Here is a 15283-nt window from a genome sequence, read left to right as displayed (position 1 = left end):
TGCAGTCAGCCAAAACTTTTCCACCTTTTCCTAGGTGTCTGTTAAATAGTACATGCAATACAATTCCTAGTTATGCCAAAATGGCATAACTCACTTGAGACAGTGCTCTACAACCTAGAGTAGTCACTTAAGAGGGGCACTAAAGTCACTGGATCATCCAATGCACAACCAGTTTCTACCAACACAGAATCTCAGATGCGAGAACTTGACCCCTCACTTGCCTCCTGCTGTCCACTAAAAGCAGTTGTTACACATTAGAATGTCTGCCCCATAACTCCCATTTTGATTCAAAGTGAACCCAAATTTAATTCTAGGAACAATGTGCAACAGCTTGTTATTCCAAACATTACATTAATTCAGGAACAGATTCTTTCCAGCTATAGACAATTGGGCACAGCTGTGAAATAGTGTTGGCACTTGGGACTAGATCACATGTTGACAGTAAAGCTGGAAGACTTGCTTGAACTAATGAAGCTGAAGTAACAGCTTAATACATTATGCATTAGGGTTGTCAGTGTACATGACGTTGCTAGTGAGAAGACAGCTGTCCCAAATCAAAAATTAGGTTCCTACAAGCTTGGTTCAAAGGTATTCACCTTTGAATTGAGTGCTGCTAGTCAACATGGCGAGGCAGACCCAGGCTTCAGGAGCAGTCACTCACTATAAAGACAGGTCAACTTATACCAGATATGCACCAGGGAAACTTCTTGAGTTCAAAAACAGTAGTTTGCCAGAGAAAACTGATGCCACTTAACATGCCAACAGCTAGTGTCCACCATGGTGGTCAATTTTGTCAAACTTTTGTACAATAAGCAGTTAAACCCATATCTCAATTTCATTGAAACTGAAGTGCATGCAGAAGAGTGCACCCCCAAACATCTATTGAAACTTGAGTGACCAACACAAGTACAGCATACACACCTGTACACATTCTGCCAAAGTAAACAAAAGGAGACTAAAGTTTATAACTTTTATAGCTTTATTATCAGACAATCATTCAGTTTGCATCTTTTTTGCAAAATTTCCTTTTACTTGCAAAAGTAGCTCCAGCCAAAATGCAGAGTCCAACACCAAATGCTGAAGCTACCACCAGCACAGCTGAAGTAGTCAGGAGTCCAATGGAACCACCTAAACAAACAAGATATATACAATTTAGTACAAGTAGAAAACCCCTTACCTATAAGCAGTGTTTAGGCCTTATTCTTCATGCTCTTGTAAACATCTGGTCTAAAATGTAGCCTGCACTACCCTATTCCAGAAGTACTTACCCATTTCAGCAGGGTCATCTCCAGGCAGCTTCAGATTTTCCACTTGGGGCTGGGTGGGCAGCAGTTCTGGTATCTGTTCAAGTCTTTTGAAGATAAGAGGGCCTGACGACACCAATGCCTCTTCATTCTCACTGGTCATAGAGACCACATTCCTCTTCAACCCTGCAAAGAGGGACAAAATATTAACCTGAAATACTGTCAAAACCAGTTCGTATCCATGCACATGCAATAACTACTCCCAAGGTAGTTCACAGCCCTCTAGATACATACGTTGTTGGCAGTTGCTCCTGCAGGACTCTTTAGAAGGGTGGCATATAGCAGCACTACAGTGAAGGTAAACCTTAAAAAAGATTTTTCCTTTTAGTCACAATGTTAGAGCATAGTCTTTGCTTGTAGAGAAGCAACTGTTACTTACCATTTCACTTAGAGGGGCTGTACTGGAGTCCAAAAACACAAATGTTTTTATTTCAAACCTCTTATGATGGGTGGGGAATTCAAGGCCAGAACTTCTGTCCACCTCATGCAGAATAGTCTTGTAGTTGTCACCATCAAAAGGACACCTGGGGGTCAGAAAATTTCCATTAAAACAGTTCAGGAAGTCTACACGCACCAAGATTGCAACCACTTTCTCAGTTGATTTACAACCCCAGCTCATACACTGGATTAAAGATATATGGGGAGGGATTGCTACACTGAGGAAGAGCACAAACAAAATATACTTGCCTAGTCACAAGAAGATTCCAGGAGGTCACATCATTTGGATTCACACTTGGAGTTGCCCAACAGGCATCTAGCACCAGCTCAATAGAAGGATCAGTTCGACCCAAGATTCGAACTTCAGCATACACAGGCTCTCTCAGGATCTTGTGAATAGGATAGTCCTTTTCAGAATACCAGGCTCTGTAATGGACATCTTTGAGGGGGGTGGGAGTAGTAGAAAACAAATTTAACCAGGGAAAGGCAATAGCTGTACTTTGACACAAATACAAATTGTTGGGATGGCACCAAACTATTCAAATTAGTATGAATATTTACTGCATTCAGGTTAAAGGAACTAAGCAGACCCTACACACAAGATGCCAAAGGATCTGAAAGGAAAAGATTACCTGTAGCAATTCTTAACTCTAGTTGCAATGGGCCCACATTTGTTGCAGGGAGTGGTGGAGCCACAGTGAAAACAGAAACCTGTAGATCTAGATGTTTGGTTTTGTTATATCTGCACATTACAGTCATCCTGGAAGGAAAGACATCTGCAATTTTAGTAAATCAGTTTTAGGTAAAGTGATATTAGATAGCCTCAAAGCCATTAGTCTTACCCAAACTGACTGTCCCTGGTGATGGTACCTCTTGGTCCCACTTGTATGTTTCTGGTCGCCTGCACATTTGCTTCATAAATCACATCAGATCCATCCACCTGAAAGTTTGAAGAGTGTATGAGCATTACATATGGACTAATCCAGTAAAGCACAATTACAGGTTTGCACCAACATGTTGATCCTACCCAAAGGAAGCACAAGATTTACAGGTCACCCAACAGGTTACATGGTCCCAGAATACAAATATTGAATTCCATGACCAATTACTGAAGGGGCCAATCTCAAAAATGGGTTGTATGCCATTGACAGCAATATGCCAGGGTATTCCTCATTTTAGCCACAACATCCATACCATTCCCTTGCTGCCTTTGAAACACCCTCCACTGTAGAGAAGTTGTATCCTGCCCCACAACCACTGTAGAGAAGTTGTATCCTGCCCCACAACCAGTCAAGCCACATACCTTTGTCACAGCAGCACAGCCAGAGAGTGGGAATCTGTAGATAATTATGTCAGCAGAGAAGTATACTGGATTACACTGTGGAGCACCCGCCAAGGTGACACTAGACAAGTCTAGAGCTGGCTTAGTTACCTCCTTCTGAATGACAATGATGAAGAACCCATCATCTGAACAACCTGGAGGAAAAGCAAGAGAATCTCCCTCACAAGAAAGCCATGCATATGACAAAACCAGATTGTTTGTGCAAAGATTATGCAGTTTAAGTTTATATGCTTTTTAATAGTTTAGTTTTAATAAGGTTCTCACTACTTTTTTCAGCAAGCCTCACATAGCAAAATTAAATCCCATGGCATTACCTGTGTTTCCATAGTAACATGGCATTTCTGGGTTCAGAGAGTCAAAACAGCAGCCTACTTGCAAACACTCCATTTCTGTAGGGGCAGACAAGTCACATGCTACACGCAGATTAGCAGGCATCCAGCATCCCAGTCTTCTCCCTAGGGAGGGTACACAGTCATGTGCATGGCATCATGCAATCCTCATCTTCCACCCCCATACTTTATTCAGGTATACAAGAACCACCATTTGGATACTTACTTTGTACAGTTGTCATGTCTGCGTTAGCCAGCCTCCTCAAAGCCGTAGCATCTCCCACTTTTAAGTGCTTTTCCTTGCACTCCACTGTAACCTTGTTCCTCTTGTTCAGGTCAGAGAGCAGTAGAGCTTCAAATACTAGCGTAATCCCTTGGGGGACCTAGGGAACAGGAGCATTTAGACAGTCTTATTGCACAAGCCACCCTAAAACTAGTCTCAAATGAAGGGCATACTAATGCTGAAACAAACATACCTTCTCATAGATGTAGCAGCTATCATACTCTACAAATACTACCAACCAACTTGGATTCTTCATATGGGTAGTCAAACCACACTTTGAGGCATTGGACAATGGTATCACAGTATCAGTATGATCTACAAGGAGATATTGAAGTCATTAGAAGCATAAAAGTCACCAGGCTATAAAGGTAACCTCTCAGTTAAGTGGGCTCTACATAAAATATAGAACAGGTCTAGGCCTGAGTAGTAACATAGGAGAAGCAACTAAAACAGAATTGTATTTGGTGTTACATCATGCCAATTATCACAGCCTCTTATTGCCAAGTGTGAGTGTGGCTGTGTGCAGTGGGGGCAAGCTATGTGCAGTTACTTAGCCAAAGCAGATTCAGTTAAAAATTCTTACTGAATTTCAGAGAGGACATGGTACTTCCCCTTAAAAGGGAAGTTATCCCAAATTAATAACCCAAGGCCACCAACTCATCCCTTTATTTGCAGCAACCAGAGAACCCCAGGACTAAGAAAGTCCCCCACCCCTCAAACAATTTGATTTTAAAACTTACTAAAAACAGGTCAGGAGCAGTAGGAGAACCCCCATTGACTTATCCCATTTAGGTACAACAGAACCCAGTCACTACACACAGCTACCTCACCAGGCCAAGTTAAAATAACAGCACTCTTCTCAGGCTTACTATTCGCAGATAAATAGCATAAAGTTAAAAACTTGTTTTAAGCCAATAAGTTTGCATTAAGAGGGTTCTAAAATCCCAGTAGAGGAAGCCCAAACATCACTTGTTAGCCCCAAATTATCCTATCAGTTATTTCAAAATAACACAAGAAATAAAAATAAAGACTTACTTAATATGTTAAGCTTCCACCCAGCAATATTCTTGAAGTTAATCTTTACATGATTTGGTAGACAAGAATAAGATACATTAAAATGAGCTAAAACAACAGTGGGAAGAACAACCCACAAAACAAACACCCACTCCATCAGCAAGTCTCTAAAACACACCATCATGCAAAAACAGGATACTTGCCAGCTGCTGAAAGAGAGATTTTTATACTAGATGGAGGTAGAACAAATTTAGGTAGTCTCCACCCCTTTGAACTAATTAGTTAACTAGAAGTCTTACAGCTCATTCACTATGAAAGTGAATGTAAGCATTTAAGTGAGACTGTGTACTACTTAATACCGACTTTGCTTCTTTATCCATGTAACTAAAGTACAAAGCTAGATCCTATTTTGTTTTCTTGAAAATTCCTTAAGTTCATACTTGTGTATCCATTATGGGGGAGCAGGATGCAGGTTTTAATAGTGTTTTTTTTAAGATAATTCTCACAACACAAAATTACAGACTACTATACATACTTGAAAATATTTAGGGTATTTTGTCTAATATGATTTTTTTGTCTTCTCTTGTCAATCTTGTTAAAACAAACTGCTCCCAGTACAGCTGCTGCATGCATGTGTGTGTGTGTGTGTGTGTGTGTGTGTGTGTGTGTGTGTGTGTGTGTGTGTGTGTGTGTGTGTGTGTGTGTGTTAAATTAAAAAAAACTTACAATGGTCAAAATTAACATTGTGTATCATTGTAATATATGGCTCTATATTAGAACATCGAAAGTTTAATGGTTCGAATCACTAAAGGTTGACCTTTAATGATCGAACCATTAAAATTTCAAATGTTCACAAAAAATAAATAAAAAAAAAGAGAATCTAAAGGGTGTAGGCAGGGGGGGCAAGCCTCCCTGCACCCTCCACACCCCCGCTACTTAAATATACCAACTCTGAGACCGCACTACATTGAAGTAAATGGAAATCTCCCCTTACATAGATTTCCATTTACCCATTCGACGTTCTGCACTTTCGCTATTCTCGTGTCAACAATGTCGGATTCGACATTGTCGGCCTTCAAGAATATAATAGGTAACTGTAATTTACTGTTACTGCCCACAACTCAGATTTCCTGAATGCAGTTTACCTGAATCTTGACTTAGGGCCATATTAATACAAATACACTTTTTTTCTGTTATCACCTCATTTCCCCTTCTCATCTAGGACAGTAAAAACACCAAGACATAGCCTTTATGATGAATTAATATGCATCAGGACTATGGTGCAGGCCACCCCACTGGTAGAAATGTTATTAACCTAACTGCTACCAGGTATTTGGATTCTGTAACAAGTTCAGATAGCTGAAAAAATTGGCCAGAGTAGGAAGGAGGGAGTGCCTCTTCCCTGGGGATGAATAATAGGGACATGGTCACTCTGTTAGCACAGAGCATTAAGGCTATGAGATATTAATAAGCTGCTTCCTGGTAGTTCAGGGTTTGATTCTTTCAGTCTCCATTTCTCCACTGTGTTACTTTTGAGTTCATTACTTACTCAGATAGTGCTCTGGGGAAAATGGGCTGAGCTCCTTAATGGTCTCTTTGTCTACATGCCTAGTAACTACCTATGATCCATTTTGAGCCAATTTGATAGCATTAATAAATGCCATGAGTAAAGAAAGAAATTCATTAGTCTGGCAGTTTGTGCGTAGTATAAAGGCTTTGAGCTGTTAGCAATCTCCTTCCTGTGATACAAGCTTTGATACCCTCAGCCTTTATTTGCCTACTGCATGACCGTGAACAAGTCATTTAACTAGACAGCGCTTTGGGGCAGTTAGGAATTTGGGTTAGTCTTCTTAATGGTCTCTTGGACTGTGTGCCTAGTAACTACCTATGAGGATATTCAAAACTAGAAAAATGAAGGGCACATCAGGCAGAAAGAGGGCAACTACAGGTGTTAGAAAGGGCAAGGCAGGAACAGAGAAAGTTATCAATGATAAATGACAGCAAGAAAGGAATTGTCAGGTAGACAGGGAGACTAAGAGATAAATATGCTAAGGAAGAATTGCAGGGAATGCAGACAGGGCAGAGCAGGCATAAATGTGAAACAACACTTTGCTATGTAGGAGGGAAATGGAGATAATTGTCAATGTTCAATAGCTACCTCATCCAAGGAGGCATAGAAAGAGAACTTCAAGCTGTCAGGCAGGACAAAGTATAGGATCTTCAAAGACAGTTAGCCAGGGTATTCTTAAGCCATCTCACAGAACTATTAATACATCAGTCACTGGCAGCAGGATAAGTGAATGATGATGTCACTTAGTAAGGGAAGCGTGGGAAGACAAACTGCCCAGGGAATTCCAGACCAAAGAAACTCATCTCATTGGCATGGAAGACCACAGAAAGAATTCAAATTGGAAAGGCTGTCAAATATCATGGGGAATGACCATCTTAAAGACGGCAAAAAATGCAAGCTTGTAGTTAAGAGAACATGCCAGGAAAAACTTAATCCACGGTGGGTAATTGTGAAGGTATATAAACAGCATCCCATGTGCATAATTTATCTGGATGTTAACAAATGCCTTAGCAGGTAACAGGAAAAGAGGAAGGCCTAAGATAAGGTTTATGGATGTGGTGAGAGAGGACATGCAGGTATTTGGTGTGACAGAGCAAGATGCAGAGGACAGGAAGAAATAGAAACAGTTGATCTGCTGTGGCGACCCCTAACGGGAGCAGCCCAAAGAAGAAGAAGTTAACAAACGCCTTAGCTATGTATTCCATTGGTGACACTAAACAAAGATGAAGAAGAAGGGAATATGACTAAAAATAGACAAAGTGGCTAGATGGCTAATCAAACAAGGTGGTATTCAGGAAGGTATTATCTAGAGAAATTGACATATGCAGTAGCATACAACAGGTGTTGGTTCTGCAGCATATGAGCTTGAGTTCCTTGTTACTATAGCAATAACCAACAATGTGGGTGCGGTATATTAAAGATTTACCCACAGATGGTATGGTTTAATCACGAGGGCGAAGACTGAGTGATTAAACAAAGCCAACCGTGGGTAGATTTTCAATATACCACACCATGGAGTTGGTTATACTATTGTACGATGACATTATTTAAGAAAAAAATGACTTACTTTTCTTAAATAATGTCTTTGTATAATGGTGCCGTGGTGTTCTTCCATGTTGTTTCCTGATTATGCTCTCTGATGATGTACTGCGCACACATATGGGACTTGCGTTCCCACGCTTACGAGGTATATTTCAGGTTTAGCAAGCAATCTATGGAGAAAAGACGATCTCCATTGTTTTGTTTTTTTTTTTTGAAAGAAAAAAAGTGTAAATTCCCAACAGTTTAGAGGTAAAAAAGAGACAGGAAAATACAAGGAAAATCAGGTGTGTTTTAGTTTGTAGAACGTACCTGATTTTTCTTGTATTTTCTGTGGCCTCATATGTACCTCTCAATCTTTTGTTTAAAAAAATGTATATATGTGTGAATTGTCTGAGGGAAAGAAAGTCTAAAACTGAAACGTCTGTCATTATTTAATGACTTTGTTCGTCGGGGGAAAAAACAAATTTTATGAGGAATGAAGTCACTAAATGATGACAAGCATTTCAGTTTCAAAGTTTCTTTCATTCAGCCTAATGCATATCTAGCACATAATAATAGAAAAAAAAGTCTAGCCGCTCAATGGTACTTTAGCAACCAGACTTTTATCTTTGGTATTTTCTAGATTTACAATGGGCACGGTGGTTGGGCTGACCAATCAGAGTGCTCCTTTTTGAATGCTAATGGCAAGTCATTGTATAATAGAGAATTAACCGATTTCTGATGGAAGCTTCCAGTACTGAACATTCTCAGCAGTACAGTGGAAAACTACAGTTGTGTAAGTTGAACCTAACATAACAGTAGATGTTCAAATGATTACTGCTTCAATAGCCCTAACTATATGGTTTATATTCCACCAAGGATATAATAGCCTGCCATCTTCCAAGGCTTCAGAGCAACTTCTACATGCCTAAACTGTCAAGATGAGCTTGCTAAAAGACAAGTTTGGGTGTGAAGTCCTTCAGAGTTTTCCTGACAGCACAGACAGGGATGATGAGCCCTAAAAGGGCAATGCTAGGAATAACACAACATATATGTCCACACCCTCACATAAAAAAGCACATCAAAAAATAAGGGGGATGGAGGGAGGGAGCAGCTACTGCAGCAGTGATCTATTCAAACATCTGCTGTTATGGTAAGTTCAACTTACACAACTGTACTATGTTCATTGTATTGATCACTGCTGCAGTAGCCTTAGCTATATGGGTAGATTACCAAAGCTAACTACATTTGGAAGGTGGAAGGAGAAGAGTCCAGGAGCCTCTGAACAATGGTCATAGTAAAGCTTGATCTGGACCTAGAGAAGGAAGCTTATAGTGCTTTGTAAAGGTAGGTACAAAGGACCAAGTAACAACATCTACAATATGTCTAGAATCCAACCTTTCCAAAAAGCCATAGATGGAAGCCAAGGCCCTGGTAGAGTGGGCCCCTTGACCCTGCCTGAAATGTATTTGTTATGATGAGTGTAACATAAGTAATAGCCTTAGACAACCATTTGGAAATAGTCTATTTTGACATAAGTCGACCCTTCTTCTTCCCTTCACAAGAAACAAACAATTGATCCAAAGATCTGAAAGATTTAATTTTGTCAAGATAGTACTTAAGTTGTTTATGAACATCAAAGGTATGGAGTATTCTTTCTCAGTCATTTTTAGGTTCAGGAAAGAAAATGTGGAGCTTGATAGTTTGGCTTAAAGGAAGCCTGGATATCACTTTAGACATAAAAGAAGGATTAAGTTCATAGGTTCATAGGTGTGTACTAGGCTAATGGCCCTGGAGCCTTTACAAGCCTAGCCCATAGGATTACCCTGGCATTGTGCCACCGACCTTAGTTCCCAGTGTATCTGTCGAGTAGTGCCACTGGAGTGATCCCCTGGGTGAATTTTCTATTTCCCATCCACTCATCAAGATTTTTCTTGAAGAGGGCCAGTGAGGTGCTCTGTATGACATGTATGGGAAGTCTATTCCATAGCAGGGGCAGTCTGTGGGTTATTAACCTGTCCCTCCAACATGTTCTGTTGATTGTATACAATATGCTGATGATTCTACAATTACATGCTCAGCCAATTCCTCACCTGAACTGCAATCCATAACTCAAAAGGTTTTTAACATAGTAGAATCTCAGTTTCTTCAATGTTCCCTCCTCTTGAACCCAAAAAAAACAAAGCTCCTGCTCTTTACTCCTACCCGTAAGTCCACTCCAATAGATTTTTCAGTCACATCTAATGACTGTATACTCATATCACCTGATGTTACAACCAAACTTCTGGGAGTTACAATTGACAACAACCAAAACTTTGATACTCATATTAACAATACAGTTAAATCTATCAACAAAAAAATTGGCTCCCTCTATAGGATCAAACCCTTCCTTACTCCATTAGCTAGATCTACTATTGCCCACTCCCATCTAATCTCAACACTTCTCTATGCCTCTCCTATCTATACTAATCTATCTAAAAACAATCTTCAGAAACTAGCTAAATCCTATAATAATATAGCCAGGGTTGCCACTGGAAAACCCTTAAAAACCCATCATTGTCAGAATTTAACTCAACTAGGTTGGCTGGAACTTCAGAATCAACTTAAATTTAACCAACTTATAATTGCCCATAAAACACTTTATCAGCCTCTTAATACTCCAATATTATCAAGCCTGATCACCCCCTACAAAAATCTTAACACCTTGCGCTCATCAAATAAATTACTAGTTAGCACAAGTAAAACCAGTAACACAGCAGGTGAGTCTCTCTTCTCAAATACAGTTGGGAAAAACTGGAACCATTTACCTAGTGAACTTACATTGCTATCCTCCCTAACACTTTTCAAACAAAAACTTATGATTTACCTTAGAACACACTGGCTATGCCCTTGCTGTAACCCTGACTAACCTTTGACTGTGTTTTTAACACTTTTTTTCTTTTCTTTTCTTTTTATACCTTTTTACTAAGTCCATGTTGCTCTTTTACCACAAAAACCAGAAATTGTAAATTAAGTATTTCATTTACGAGATTACTTCTTTTGAGAATTACTTTACCTTATGTTATCTCCTAAATTGTATTGTCATATTAAATGAACTGCAACTATGTGTAAATTATCTACTTTGCCTATCTTAATGTAATCCTGTAGTACTGTTTTTCATTTGGAGCTTATCTCCCCGGGCCTCTACTGGAAATGGACATGTATCCAGTTAGACTAGCCCGGTCAACAAATGTAAAATAAATAAATAAATAAAAATTGTGGTATGAGGTAAAGATCTCTGGAATATGTGGTGCGGAAGAATAGGGATTTCTTTAGATGTAGCATTTTTAACAGAGCTAGGTCAGACATGGCTTTGTAAGTCAAGCAGAGATCACCTCTAAGTAGGCAATATGAGACAGAGAATAGTTGGAGTTTTTTGAGTCTGTCCATATAGGACAAGTGTTTAAGGCCTAGGATCCTCTTTGTGAGGTACTTTTGTGGCCTCTCCAGTTATTGCAGGTGTCTAATGAGGTACATACCAAATGGGGCATTGTACTCGATGATTGGCCTAATGAGGGAAGAGTACAGGGAGACAGTGACCTCTTTCTTCCTGGATACAAAACCCTGTGAGATGTGCCACATTCAAGGACTTTCTGACCACAGTGGCAATGTGGTGGTCAGAAGTGAGGTTGCCATCAATCTGTTTTCCCCAGATCTCTTATAACACCTTCCATGTTCAGTGGACTACCATTGATATGGTAATTCATGGGAACCGGATTTTTCCCAAAGGGGATGATGACACATTTTTTGGCATTGAGCTTAAAGCCATGGTTCTGACACCAGTCGTTGGTTTCAGTGAGGACTTTCTGTAGGATGTCAGCATCACTTGGGGACTTAATAATAGCTCCCAATTTGCAATCATCTGCGAACTTTGTCAGCCAGAGTCCCTTTGTGTTGGCCTGGACTTCAGAGAAGTAGATACCAAACAGGAGAGGACCCAGGACCGAACCCTGTGGGGCTCCACTCCTGACTGGCCGGCAGTCTGACTTGGAGTCAGCTACTTTCACACTGTGTGTTCTATCTGTGAGCCAGTTTGCAACCCACCTAGTGATATATGGGTCGATGCCTAGCTTAGTGAGTTTTTCTATGATTCCTGAGTGGGGAATGGTATCAAAGGCCTTGGCCAGATCAAGATAGGCTGTATAAACCATCTTGCCTTCATCCACAGCTCTATTGACTGACTCAAGGAAGTTGACCAGGTTGAGCAGGCATGATCTACCCTTCACAAAACCAAACTGTGTGGGATCCAGAGTTTGGAGATTCCCTATATCCTTGTTTATTAGGTCCATGATGATGCATTCCATAGCTTTGCATAACAGACTCATCAGGTTAATGAGGCGATAGTTCCCAGGGTCTGTAATTGCTCCTCCTTTGTGGAGAGGGATGACTGTAGCAGTGTACCATTTGGTAGGGACAAAGCCTGAGGTGCCAGTTCACTCTGTAGTTCATGTAGAACACAGCCAGGGATACTGTCAGGTCCCATAGAACTTGCTGTATTCTTGGCATTGGACAATGATGTTTTAACCTATGCAGCAGTAATACTGGGTGCCTGGCAATCTATTGCTATTGTGATTGGTCCTTTCAGAGGGGTAAAGTTGGCACTGAATCTGTCGGCCAGTATATTGGCAATATCTGCTGGCTCGATATAGGAGGTACCATTGTGCAGTAGCTCAGAGCAAATATGGGTATTGCCGTGGAGATTACATAACTATAGAAGGCCTTGTGGTTGTCTTTACTATCTGCTACAATCCTGTTTTCATAGCTAGCTTTAGAGGATTTGATGAGGGATCTCTGCTTTTTGTTGAAGCTGATAAGGGAGGGACTTCACCTTATTCTGCATCAGTTTCCTCCTTCTACTGTAGAGTTGGTTTATGGCAGGGGACCACCAGATTGGCTTCCTTTTTTTGGAGGAGAGCATCTTGGTTCTATTGGGTATTTGTGTACATGTTCATACAGTGCATTAGGTCTTAAAGAAATCCTGTCCATCCAGAAAAAGAGATCGGGTTGTCTTACCGTAAGAGCTTGCAACTCTGATAGCATTCTTGCAGAGGTCAGATCAATCAGTAAAACTGTTTTCCATGTTAAAAATCTCAAGTCAGCCAGATTAGCTGGTTCAAATGGAGCAAGTGATAGCTTGTCTAACACAAAATTAAGAGCCCAAGGAGGGGCCACCATTTTTCTTGGAGGTCTCTTATGCAGAACTCCCTTTCAAGAACATTTTGATGTGAGCCTGCCTTGAAAGTGGAAGATCCATTGGCATATATGCTGAAATGGCCATGAAGTGAGCCTTGACAGTGGAATAAAAAGGCCTTAGGATAGTTACTCACACAAATACTGTAAAACCAGAGCACAACTAGACCCGAATAGATGCTGGTTATGTTGATGGCACCAACTGGAAAACCTTTTCCAAGTAAATTTCTAATAGCAGGCTTTCTTGCCTCCTGTAGTACCTGCTGCACATCCTCTAGATACTTTGTGAACACTCTTGGTGCAGTGGATAGTCCAAATGGTAAGGCAGAGAACTGATAATGTGATCCAGACACACAAAACCTTAAGAAATGTCTGAAGTCAGGTTGAATAGGGATGTGATAGAAAGCATCTTTTAAGTCTAGTGTTACCAGGAAACTTGAAAGAGGAAGAAAAGGTAACAGGTTGTGACGTGACATCATCTTGAATTTGGGCACTATCAGAAACATTTTTAGGAAAGAGAGGTCCAGAACTCATCTCCAAGCATTTACTTTCTTTGGCACTAGGACTATCCTTGAATAAAAATCCTTCAATACATGGGAAGGATGAACTGGTTTTATCACTCCTTGGAACATCATGTGATGAAGGAAACAAAAAAGTGTGAGCTGGAGGATGAGAATGACACCCTGGAAAGGAGGAATTCCTTCCCACTGTCATCTGTAACCTTGATCAATGATTTTCAGAACCCATTTGTCTGAAACTGTCTATTGCCAAAGAGAAAAAAAAATGGAGATTCAGACTTTCTGGAAAAAAAATGGGACCAGAGTGGGATGGAGTCACAAGGACTCTTGAATAGTCATTCAGATGTGTTGTACTGTCCTTGGTTTTGGGAGGTTCAAGACTTCTTTATGGAACCTCCTTGCCATTTCTTTTTAAATGTCTGTTCACCTGAATTTTCTTGAGACTGTTTAATCTGTTTTTGCCAGAATTGGATGAGGAGATAGAAAATCCCTTAGGCAATTTGGAATGGAAGGGCTGAAAAATCTTAGCGAGTCCTTGGATCAGCTTGCCCCTTCCATTACATGTTTTGTTCACCTCTGCAGCACAGAGGCCAAACACTAAATCTCTATCTGAGGGAGAATCTGAAATCTCATTTTTTAACATCATCTGGAGGGTTCTGAGAATGCAACCATGCAAATCTCCTTAAAACAGTCCCAGTGGCCATAGCCCTGGAAGAACTGTCAACAGAATCATACACACACTCCAAACAATGAGTAATGGCCTGTGCAAAACAGGACACTACATTATTTAAAGCAGATTTTTCATCACAAGAAGAAACTGTAAAACATTCCTCATACTTTCATAATTTATCAGAAACATATGAGACTGACAATTCAAAATTTTGAAACTCTTAAGTTGCAGAAGTATATACTTTTTTCCTATACTTAACCAATAACAGGGCTGTGGCTGGTGCCCTGGATGCAGCAGACAGAGACTGCATACATTCCAGATCTCCTATTAGTAGTCATGAAGTAATCATATGCTAAGACAATAATTTAATACAAATTGATGAATGAGGAGCTGCTTAATGGCAGGCATAACCTGGTTGTTTATTACTCTGCTCACTAGGCAGATATTTCATTAAAAGGGCATCTTATCTCTCCATTAAGATCACTGACACATCAAACCATCAGACTGAGCTCTCTTAAGTGGTTAGCAGGTCTTGCAGCCAAGCCTTTTTTACTGCATGTACAACTTTTTCTTCCTCTCATTTTGTAGAAGCTGCAAGCATTTTGCTGCAGATAAGGTTGCCTACATTACACTCACCTTTCCTCACTATGTGTCTGTAATGCTTTGTGAGAGGTCCAGTCTTAAGTCATCTGATTTTTACTGGGTGGAATTTGGTTATGATGCTGAATATGATGAGGTCATGAATGCATTTCTTATCTCTATACTCTATACATTATGGGGGTGGATCCTAGTCTAATTAGCCTAGTAAAATCTTGTCTTGATTCACAGGAACTAGTTATTTTCCATGTTGTACACTCTTAATTGAGAGGCAGAGATTTTACTTCGGCAGTAAAGAAGGCTCTGATCACTTCAAATCTCAAAAAATATTTTTGGATGTAAACTTCATAGTGGTTACTGCCCTGTCTCTAACCTTCATTTCATTGGTCAGTTTCATATAAATGTGGTTTATGCACAGATGTTTTCCTATTTAATATCTCATAACCTCATTGACTCATGTCAGTTGAG

The 15283-nt window shown here is 40.2% G+C and overlaps 1 protein-coding gene across 1 annotated transcript; it reads right to left on the bottom strand.

The window, feature by feature from the left end:
• Positions 1-961: 961 nt before the first annotated feature.
• On the bottom strand, positions 962-4920 carry LOC122792460 (zona pellucida sperm-binding protein 4-like). Its single transcript, XM_044060242.1, has 12 exons — positions 4732-4920; positions 3890-4011; positions 3640-3796; positions 3399-3539; positions 3046-3218; positions 2585-2682; positions 2375-2502; positions 1992-2181; positions 1684-1828; positions 1539-1608; positions 1269-1430; positions 962-1128 (listed from the first exon to the last, which is right to left on the bottom strand). Exons 1-12 carry the CDS (start codon positions 4892-4894, stop codon positions 998-1000), a joined length of 1680 nt encoding a protein of 559 aa, XP_043916177.1. The 5' UTR covers positions 4895-4920; the 3' UTR covers positions 962-997.
• Between the last annotated feature and the right edge of the window lie 10363 nt (positions 4921-15283).

Source organism: Protopterus annectens, chromosome 1.part2 (genome assembly GCF_019279795.1).
Source record: "Protopterus annectens isolate FY-2018-M chromosome 1.part2, PAN1.0, whole genome shotgun sequence".
Classification (NCBI taxonomy): domain Eukaryota; kingdom Metazoa; phylum Chordata; order Ceratodontiformes; family Protopteridae; genus Protopterus; species Protopterus annectens.
Note: the sequence above shows the minus strand (reverse complement) of the source record. Positions and strands in the feature narration are given on the sequence as shown.

Excerpts from the sequence above, each read along its gene's own strand:
- LOC122792460 (XM_044060242.1), bottom strand. The coding sequence starts at position 4,894 with ATGATGGTGTGTTTTAGAGACTTGCTGATGGAGTGGGTGTTTGTTTTG. Across the intron at positions 2,683-3,045 it reads GCTGTGCTGCTGTGACAAAG|GTGGATGGATCTGATGTGAT; the intron begins GTATGTGGCTTG and ends TCAAACTTTCAG. Across the intron at positions 1,829-1,991 it reads TGGAATCTTCTTGTGACTAG|GTGTCCTTTTGATGGTGACA; the intron begins GCAAGTATATTT and ends TCTGACCCCCAG.